This window comes from Arabidopsis lyrata, assembly GCF_000004255.2.
Source record: "Arabidopsis lyrata subsp. lyrata unplaced genomic scaffold ARALYscaffold_4, whole genome shotgun sequence".
In the NCBI taxonomy this organism is placed as follows: Eukaryota; Viridiplantae; Streptophyta; class Magnoliopsida; order Brassicales; family Brassicaceae; genus Arabidopsis; species Arabidopsis lyrata.
The window spans coordinates 6,084,961-6,095,542 of record NW_003302552.1 but is presented as its reverse complement, the minus strand read 5'-3'; the positions used below and the strand labels follow the sequence as shown (position 1 = coordinate 6,095,542).

At 35.0% G+C, this 10,582-nt stretch overlaps 1 protein-coding gene and 1 long non-coding RNA gene across 4 annotated transcripts; one reads left to right on the top strand and one right to left on the bottom strand.

Annotated features, from left to right (window-relative positions):
* Positions 1-409: 409 nt before the first annotated feature.
* On the bottom strand, positions 410-2,741 carry LOC9315016 (palmitoyltransferase AKR1). Of its 2 annotated transcripts, XM_021028872.1 has the most exons (8): positions 2,640-2,741; positions 1,764-1,967; positions 1,632-1,712; positions 1,270-1,327; positions 1,119-1,178; positions 997-1,047; positions 836-914; positions 410-671 (listed from the first exon to the last, which is right to left on the bottom strand). In XM_021028872.1, the coding sequence occupies exons 2-8, from the start codon at positions 1,946-1,948 to the stop codon at positions 601-603; spliced, it is 585 nt and encodes a 194-aa protein (XP_020884531.1). In that variant the 5' UTR covers positions 1,949-1,967; positions 2,640-2,741; the 3' UTR covers positions 410-600. The 2 variants fall into 2 exon arrangements, with proteins under 2 accessions (XP_020884531.1, XP_002878949.1); XM_002878903.2 differs by having other exon boundaries at positions 1,632-1,717; positions 1,784-2,695.
* A 690-nt stretch (positions 2,742-3,431) lies between these two features.
* Positions 3,432-5,447, top strand: LOC110229564. Of its 2 annotated transcripts, XR_002332990.1 has the most exons (4): positions 3,432-3,756; positions 4,290-4,713; positions 4,897-4,972; positions 5,192-5,447. It is a non-coding gene; the product is annotated as an uncharacterized LOC110229564 (long non-coding RNA). The 2 variants fall into 2 exon arrangements; XR_002332989.1 differs by having other exon boundaries at positions 3,433-3,756; positions 4,897-5,447.
* Positions 5,448-10,582: the final 5,135 nt, after the last annotated feature.

The window sequence follows — 10,582 nt, the reverse complement described above, 5'->3', positions numbered from 1 at the left end:
TTTGTTTTAATTGAGTGATGATGCTACAACTAGCTACTAAGGGATAGATTTTATAGAGGGGAAGATTTCAAGAGATAGATAGATAGATAGGGTTCACACTGATTTTCTGATTTTTCTCTACACCATTCACGTGTCACATGTCCCTCAATTTGGGCTTTCAGAGGATTCGAGGCCCAATATGAGCCACCGACACATCTTTCATCTTTCATCATATAGTTTTCTCGACGAAGACCACCTTGAAGACAAAGTTTGTGCGATTGTTGGAGACAACGAATCAAAAGAATTTTGCAAAGTATGGTGATATTAAGTATTAACAATGGTGCTCTTTGTTTCTGCATTCGGATGTTCGGTTGATGTAACACAAATAAAACATCGTATTAATTCAGACGCTGCATTTGGATGCAAAGCAAATTGAACAACTGTATATTTTTAGCTTGCCACAAAAGGAGAGTTTTTATGTCATAGCGAAAGAAGACATGGTTCAAAGATCACATAACATGAAAAATTGCACACAGAATGCAACTAAAGTTACAAGCAAACTCATTACAAATCTTTCCCTTATCTGAAAAAATGATTTGTACCTCTGTATGATGCCTGCTGTTAAGTGGACTTCATCTTTTCCCGCATCTTGTATTGCAGTGTTGCGGGTGCACAATCTAGCGGTGTTTCTCCTGGTGACGCATAACAATTTATATACTTTAGGCGAAACCAGAGAAGTTCCCATGTGAAAGGGAAGTATTCACAACTAACTACACTTGTTCTCGTCAAAATGTTATTTACAGGTCATTGATTAGACACATCATGAAAGGCAAGATTTGTGTAGCATGAGAATTACCTTGTGCATTCTTGTACTCGAGGCTTGCTCCATGATCCATCAACATCAATGCAATATCAGTTTGGTTGAAAAGGACAGCCTGAGGAAGTCAAAGTTTATGTTATTACTATATTTAAACTTACCTAAGCAAATCAATCACACATGAGGAGCGGTATGTTTACCAGATGAAGCACTGACATTCCCTGCTTGTCACGGTAATTTGCATCTACGCCCTGCAACTCCTACAGTTTTAGCCTCTCTATACACTTAATTAAGCGCAGCTTCTTAATTGGAGATTAAGTACCTCTTTTAGAAGCTTTTTCACACCAGCAATGTCACCATTCTTAATAGCTTCCCTTAATCCCTTTTCACAAACAAATTCCCCAAAATCAATGAATACTCTGTCAGGAAAAATAAACCATAGTTTATTTCTGTAATGAAATGTCAAGAGTTACCTCCCCACTGGCTTCATAGTCTCTTTGGGGGGTGTCTAGTCCAGGATTAAGAGCTGATCTGAGATTTTCAACAGCTTAATAACATATCAAAATACTAAAAAAGATGGCAGCGAGTGAATTTTAAATATCATTTGTCAGTTGCCACAAAAACGAATATCGAAAGCAAGTTTTCTACACAATTGCACGAAAAGCAGAACCAATTACACAAGAAACTTTGAGTGATTTGATCGGTCCAGTTGAAGTACAAGAGCACGCAAATTTCTCGTTGATACTTCCGTGCAATAATCAAGTAAATGAAATCTAATGTAGTTAAATCTAGACACAAACTTTTGCCTTGATACTACGACTAAATGCTAACATACCTAGCATTGCTGCTGGAAGTAGAACCTTTACTTTTTGCTGAAGTCTCTGACTTTAACTGAGGGAGAACCACAGGAGCAACGGTAGCCTGTTCCAAAAGCATCTTCAGAAAATATATATTGTAAGGAAAACATGTACCGAAATGAGTATTTACCGGTGGGTTTGGTTTATCCGTTGATTTGGAAGAAGCTACACAGATGCATAGGGGCATACCACACTTGCATTCCATTGTTTCACTACCTCCAAGGCCCATATCGTCGTCAATATCCAATCTCGAAACTTGTTCGATTAGAGAATTAACTTTATTGGAAAACAGCATGCAAATGACTCCTTTACCTCTGTGAATGCCACAAGTAGAAATAAAAAGAACGTAAACAGAATTATCAACTAGTTTCTAATAACCCTAACAATGATTAATCTACCAATATCTCCTTATATATCTGAAGTGAAATGAGTATAATTGATCAATTTGTGTGATAATAATCTCCCAAATCGGATTCCAAGTAAAATTGGAAACGTGTTTTCGCCTTGCCATAATCACAGCACTAAGACCAAGCCTCTCAATCACAAGACATATCATGATCTTTCACTATATGGATCTTATAAGGAAACCCTAATTCCTTCAACGGCTTAGCTAGATCCGCAACTTTGGTTGAAGTAAAAGCATCAAAATGCTCTTGACTAGGCTGAGACTGAGCGTTTGGATCTTCAATTTGAGTTCTGAGAGGAGGAGGGAGTGGTGGTGAGAGCGACGTGGAGACAGGATTAAATCTAAGCGCCATAGTTGAAGAAGGCGATTCACTAGATCTCCGGCGTCGGTGATTTTCTCGACTTCCTTCTTCCTGCAGCTTGAAGACGAGATCTCACTCAAGTTCTGATCTCTCTGTATAAATCGATCGAGGTTTCGTATGTTTCGTTTAGATCGGTGACTCAGATCAGAATTCACAAACCCTAAACAACACAAAAATTCATATGGAAAACCAACGAAAATGGACTATCATTCAATTCACCTCTAAAAGATGCCGACGCCAAGGAGAAACTAAATCGCCCAAGGAGAAGAAAAGATGATAATATTTAAAAACTCAGATAAATATTGGGAGAAGGAAAAAAAAAGAAATGAAAAATTATTATTTATTATTTGTTTTTATATTTTGAGAAGGGAATTTGGCTAAATGTACCATATTTTTCAAATCCATTAGCATCTCTACCACAATAGAGAATGGTTTACCACTTGTACCACATTCATGTGGTATTGTGATATGAAAAAGACAGTTTTGCCCTCGGTTGATGTGGTAGATAAAGTGTAACATTTAGGGACAAGTATCCGGGAGACAAAAAACCCTATTCGGAGACAATAATCAAACGAAATATAAACATCAAACAAAATGAAAATACCACAATTAGAGTTTACATACTAAAATCCAAGAACAATGAATTAAAATTGAGGGACAAAAATTAGCAAACATGCAAAAATAAGATGAAATTATGGAGAAACTCAAACTTCGGGGACAACTGTAAGTAACCTTCTTTTTGTGTGCTTAAACTATGAATTTTATCCCCGAAATTTGAACAAATAAAGGAAAGGGCAATTAACGTAAAATATATATATATTATTATTTTAGTCTACTAGAGTACAAGTTTCTTATTAAAAAAAAATTGGATTTATTGCGGATTTAGGCATTTTTTTGAACATATTTGCGTATTTAGACATTTAAGAAGTGCAATGCAGTTGACAAAAAAAAAAAAAAGTGCAATGCACTTTGGATAAGTTATTTGACACATTTGCCCTTTAACTACATCTCGTTTTCGTTACAATTTCTTTTGATTCTCTTATTCTCATATCCCTTCTCTCTCTCTGCAAAGAAGAAGGCCAAGTCCAGCTTCTTTCTTCTTCTTTCTTCATTCTTCAACAAATCATCAGCTTTCTAAAGAAAGAGAGATTGAACATTCAGATTCACCTTCTTAACTTCAAGGAGATTTTTTTCAGACCACCAACTTGAGAATCTGTCCGATCTGGCTGGTTTAGTTACCTGATTCGCTGAATCGGCTTTCTGTAAACTCGTGTCTCTCTTGGATGAGTTTAGTGGGAAAAGAGAGAGGATCTTTTGGAATAAAAGAACTGCCATGGTAGTATCATCACAGCCTCTTCGTTTTTTTCCCATTGGTTATTGTTTTTGCTCTTAAATGATTTATCTTTCGATTTTATCAAATTAAAGGATTGATTTTTAGACAATTGTTTTGTTTTATTTGGTTTGGGGCTCCCCCTTTTTTCGATCAATACTAATTTCGAAACGAAGAAACGTTAATAGAAAAATCGATTCTGGGAAATTTCTTAGCTCCATCATCCAATTTCACGAATTTGTATGCATCTGCGTTGATTAGTCACCGAATTTTAATTTCTGAGTTTTTTGTTTGTTTCTCGCTAGAGTTTTGCTTTTAGGTTCATAAATTTTGCTTCTTTATGTTTTACTTGCTCCATCGAAGGTAGATATTTCCTATAATTCGTTTCTAGAAATTGGGGATATTTGAGTTTTAAGGTTTGGCGTCTCTGTTTTAAGTATTGTGTAATCTTCGAGCCTGGATTAAGACTTCTGTGATTATACTACTTCACGCTCATACTCGTTCTTGAAACCTTTTAACTATAATTAATTTGGTTTCAGTTAAAATGTAATTTGTTAAGTACCAAAATGGCTTAACAAGAAAGTAATAGAAAGAGATGAGAAGTAGAAGAAAGAGATGAGGATTAGAAGAATTCAGAAGATTAGAGGAAGAAGAATGGAGAAGATGAAAGAAATAATTGACATTCTTTGTGATCTTAATCGATATTGTTTACAGAGGCAAAAGACACTGTTAAATAGCAGACAAACTAAAGAAAAGAAGGCTTAAACATTAAGCCCATTACGAGACCCACGAGGCCCAGCTCGTGATACTATCATAATACTTTTCCATGTATTTAGCTGTTGAAGCTTATTAAGGTGTAGAAATAAGAAAGCTACTCTTACTTGTTTTCTCTCTATTTTTGTTTCTTGCAGATGGTGTATGTGGTTGTTTTAACAAAGAAAAAGATGGAGATGTAAATCCCAGGTTTGTTTTAGAGCTCTCTATTTTTGTTTCTTGCAGATGGTGTATGTGATTGTTTTAACAAAGAAAAAGATGGAGATGTAAATCCCAGGTTTGTTTTAGAGATCTTTATTGAATAGACAATGGAAGGCTCTCACATCTGAATCAATTTTAGTTTCGTGATATGTTTTTATTTGAGTTTGGTAGGGCTTAGAGACTTCTCACCTCAACACATCATTGATACCCATAGAAAAGAAACGTCCTCAAAAACAGAGAGAAACAAGTAAGTGTTTTAGGTGCAAAATACACACTCACTCACTCATATCTAAAAAAAATCAAGATTGAGACCTAAGATACCTAAGAAATCAAGTATATCTCGTTGCTAGCTCTGTTTCTAATCAACATGAGATGGAGAGAAATAACCTAAGATGTGGTTTCTTAGCTATTGGAACCGTTGCGATCGTTTCTCGTGTTAGCCACTATGAGGAATTCAACTTTTCAGGTTGGTTAATCAACTGTAACAAGTGGAGTAAAAGTAGTTGTGTGCAATACCTGAAGTGAGAAGGTGGTGTGGACAAATTTATGTGGACTTATTATCATGGATATGTTATGGACAAATTAATATTTGAAATTGTAACTGACATTTGTGTTATGGACTCACCATTCTCGTAACATGATTATAATGAAACGAGATTGACTATTGACGATTGTGTATTTATTAAACCTTGGCACCGGTGAAGAGATGAGTCCCTTGAACTCGTGATCATTTATGTTATATCTTGAGATGTTTGGTAATTAAAATCAAAATTGGACTTGTATTTAGAACTTCAAAATCCAATCGAGAAGATCTAAAAAAGTAAATGAACAGAGCTTCGTGGACAACGTTTTTCGGACACGTTCTTCTTTACCTTTTTCTCCGTGTTTACTTGAACTTCTCTCTAAGTTTGCTGTCAAATTATAGGAAAGTCGGTCATTTCATACCCATCCTAAACAACAGTGTTCAATTCATACGTGACAGTTTACTCTGTGCCAATACATACCCAACCTTTTAAAAAAAATTCAAATTTCATACTCAAACTTATCAAATCGTGTGAAATCACACATCTCTTGTCTCTACTGCTGACGTAGATGCCACGTCGTTGATGACATTGATGACGTGGTTGTCACGTCCTTCATGACGTTGTTGCCACGTCATCATCATTTTAAACAAAAATAAAAATTAATTTTTTTTCTTTTCTCATTTTTTTTCCATCACTATCATCCGACGGAATTGTGAAAAAAAATTATATATTTAATGTAAGAATTTAAAATCTTCATTTCGAGACTTATAACTAATATTTTAACCGAAACTAATATTTAAACCAAGTTTATAAACTCAAAATTCACAATTCTTCTTCTAAAAATCTTCAAATCGCTTTCAATAAAAAACAACCTACAATAATCTTATATATTAATCTTTGAAGACATTTTTTACATTTATTGTCATTTGATAATTTTATTTTAGGAACAAAATATAATTTCTTATAACTTAATTATTATTTGAATTTTTTAAAAGGTTGGGTATGTATTAATATAGATTTAACTGTCATGTATGAATTGAACACTGTTGTTTAGGTTGGGTATGAAATGACTGACTTTCCTCAAATTATATGGCTTTTAGAAAAGAATGTCTAGATTTCGCCCAATTTCGTTATCATGGTGTGAATATAGGTTTAGCCACTCATATGAACCATTTTCTTAAAAACAAAGTTTGACGATGGACTTTGTATACGAATATAATAAACCAACAGTTTGGACAAGCTATATGCGGTTGTTTTGCTACGATGTTGTGGCTGTGAAGCGGTGGTTACAGAACGGTTACTTCAAAGCGGTGGCTACGATGTTGTCGCTGCAAAGCGGTACCTTTGGAACGGTGGCTGAAAAGTGGTGGCTAGAAAGCGGTCAAAAAACTATGTTGATATTGTCTTGTATAAACATTGAGATTTATGATGGTGCTAAGACTTTGATCGAGTTGGGCTCCAATGTTAATGTTCATCGTATTGGTAAAAATTGACAAATGAAGATTATGTATGAAATTAGGTATGGGAGTTTTTGCAAAGATTGTGATCATGAATTTTTTTATAAAAACGAAAAAATATTTTTTATACCAACGAAAAAATAAGAAACATAAAGTATGATCATGAAACACCAAAATGTAGGGTTATTGGGATGTATAAAATTGTGGATAAAGAATAACATTTATTTAAAATCTGTCGTATTAGTAAGAAGTTGGACTAAGACACTATTTATTTTTCTTTAAGAAAATTTGTTAATTTAAATAACTACTAGAGAAAAAAAAAACAGTATAAGGCACGTGCCTACCGTCCTCTTGCTTTGCGTCCGCCCCTGATTACATAGGTTTTACAAGAGTGTGATCGATATTATAATATTTTACATGTTTTTCTTACATAATCATATTCTTATGGCTTTCTACTTCTTATCTTCAAATTCGGGTAGAGACCGCAGAGCTCTTCTTTGTCGACACAACTCTTTTGTAGATGCTTATTTCCTCAATCCACAATACCAAACTTATGACTAGAGTGGCATATCACTGCGGGAATCCTATCTTCAGACCATCTTAAAGGTACTTGAAAACACATATATCTACAGTTTGTAGGAACTATTTTGATGATGATTCCAAATACTAAATATATATATTGTGTAGGAGTTGGAGATGGGTCTAAGAGAATCAAGAGCAAAATGAAAAGCTGTGGTAGGTCACCATGCTATAAAGAGCATCTACAAAAGAGTTGTTGTGGATTGAGGAAATAAGCATCATTTCCACATACATTACACGCTTGTTTTCCATTCACTTTACATCTAGATAAGGTCCCTAAGGCAGGATAGTCACTGATACTCCACATCAACATAACTTTAAGTGTGAAATTCTCTTTCAAAAATGCATCGTAGACCTCAATACCCTCATTCCACAAATCCTTTAAATCATCAACCAATGGTGCAAGATACACATCAATATTGTTGTTGGGAGCTGTTGGACCAGGAATCAACAAAGTCAACATTATATTCTTAGCCTTCATACATAGAGTTGGAGCCATATTGTAGTTCACTAACAATACTGGCCACGTAATATACTTGGTGTTCTGAATGGAGAAAAGGTTCATTCCATCTGTAGAAAGACCGAGACGAAAATTTCTTGGTTCAAGAGTAAACTCTGGCCATTTATCATTTACCTCAGCCCAAGATAGAGAGTCAACAGTCGCATTGTACCATCTTCACTTGCATTGCTAGAATGCCAACGCAATTCCTCAGCAATTCTTTTTTATCTAAAAATCCTCCTAAATTTGTCTTTGATTGGAAAATATCTAAGGACCTTCACTGAAATCCCCTTCTTTTCCTCACCACTATGTTTATCCATTTCCCATCTAGGGCAGCTTTCCATCTTATCAAACTGTTTTCGATAGAGGATACAATCATTCTTGCATGCATGAATGACATCATATCCAAACCCAAAAATCTTCAAGAATTTATTTATTGCATCTGTAGATTTTGGCAGCACATTGTCTTTAGGAAGCATGTCATGGTCTATCGTCAATAGCTGATCAAAGTAGTTCTCTAACATTCCACTTTTCACTTTTATTCGATAAAGGCCTATTATTGCAGAAACCTTGGTGTAATTAAAGCACGTCGAGTACAATGGAGTTTCAGCATCTCTCAACTTATTCCTAAACTCAAAGTCTTCTGTAGTTTCACCCTCCTCGGTTTCTCCTACAATGTGGTTTGATGGCTATGGACTGCCTTCACCCGTAAAATAAGCCGTCCTTAGCAAATCATAAGCCTCAGTGTCTGATGTTGGAACACTATCAGAAATATCAGACTTTCTTTCACCATGCATACTCCAACACGAATTCCTCATGTATTTGTTATCCATACCCTTGATCACAAGATGATCCATTACTGTGTCTACAAGTTGATGGCAAACATTGCGGCAATTGATGCAGGGACATAAAATTTCAGATGGATTCCCCAACATCCTTGATGATGCAGTCACAAAGTTTGTTGCTCCTTCCACATACTCTCGGCTAGCCCTATATGTTTAATCAGACCATACAAAGTTCATATCAATATAATCAAACCACAAATGTATTTGTTATCAATCAATGAATGAAAATACAAAAGTTCATATCTCAACCAGACTCATACCTTGGAAGCCACACCCATGCCTGGTCCATATCACAACAATGGGACCACAGCTCCACCATCGATTTTACAATTTGTGATGATAAATTCAAAGAATAAGGCACTCAACTAACTTTCAATCAAATCAACACATACTTGCAATGAAACAAATGAGTTAGAAAATAAGAGCTTACAGAGTAAAAACAATCGCCAACAACAAAACCTTGCAGCTTTGAAGACTGTCTGCAAAACAAAATCGACATAATCACTACCTTAGAATAAAAACACAACTCAAATTATTTCAGTTCGATTAATCTTAAAATCTTAAAATCAAAATCTCACATACATGTTACTTCTTCTAGTGTGAAACTGAATTGCAAAAACTGTCAAATATATACAGAGAAATTAGAAATCGATTATCAAAATCAAAACAATTAAATCTAATTCCCAAATTGAAAATCGATTAACTAAAATTTCACTGATCCGACCAAATTTTGAGTTTAAATCTAAAAATCCAACCCTAATTACCTTAAATGCCAAATTCGACCAAACAACTTCGATTTACACCTGATATGTCTATATTTTACCTTTTCCAGCATACATTTCTCATACATTTAGCTTAGTATTCACTCATGTTTCATGTCATTAGTAGTCATTTTGCATCACTTTGCATACTTAGAGCATTCTGCATTAGCATAGCATGCATTTTTGCATTTGGAGTTGATTACAGGTAAAACAGGAGCTTATGAGCATATGTTGGGACATGAAGGTTAAGAGAGGATGCTAGGAAAAGGATCATGGAGCTGAGCTCAACCGGCATATCTCGATGGTTGATAGAGCAGAGAAGAAAATGAGCCAACCCGTGAAGACTAACCTGCTCGACCGGCCTATCTCGATGGTTGATCGACCAAAGAAGAAAATGAGCCAACTAGTGAAGAATGATCGTGCTCGATCGAAGGTGCTCGATGGTTGATCGAGCAGGGACCAGTCGCCTTACTATTTTGTCCTATAGTGTATTAGGGCTTCCCTCTTTTCCTATAAATAGTATCCTTAGGTTATTACCCAAGGGATCCATCTTTTATTCTCTGTATTTCTCTCTGCCTCCTTAAAACCCCTAAACTTTGTAATTTAAATTCTTCTTAATCCATTACGTTTTTGCTTTTGATTCCTTCTACAATCTTTTTTATCTCTGTTTGATGTACAACTTATGAAGTTTTTATTAATTTCTGGGTTTTTAACATTTTATCGGTTTGTGTTCTTGATGATTTATGAGTAGTTCTTAGGGTTCTTGAGGATGTGATAGATTTTTAGTAGATTCAAAACTTAGGTGGTTAAGTATGGAATTGCATGCAATCTGATGAGCAAAATCTCAGCAGAAAGGCCATGCCTAGCAAGAAATGAAAGAAGCAATAGTAGTAGCAAAGGCAGATCACGCCAAAAGCTTCTTTTAGTCCAATGCGGAACATGTATGAGGAATGTAGATGCTAAGGAAAAATGGAAAGAATATGATTTTATAAAATTGTATTTATTTTCCACATAAGAAAAAGGAATAGAGTATTTCTTTTTGGATACAATAATTAGCATATATCATAATTATCAAAAACAAGAAGACAACAAACCTAATTTCTATTGCGCAGCTTCTTTCAAAAGTTGGAAGAAGAATGAAGAGGATGAGTATGTGCGATCATCTACCGAAACTAGTATGGGAGAAGATTCT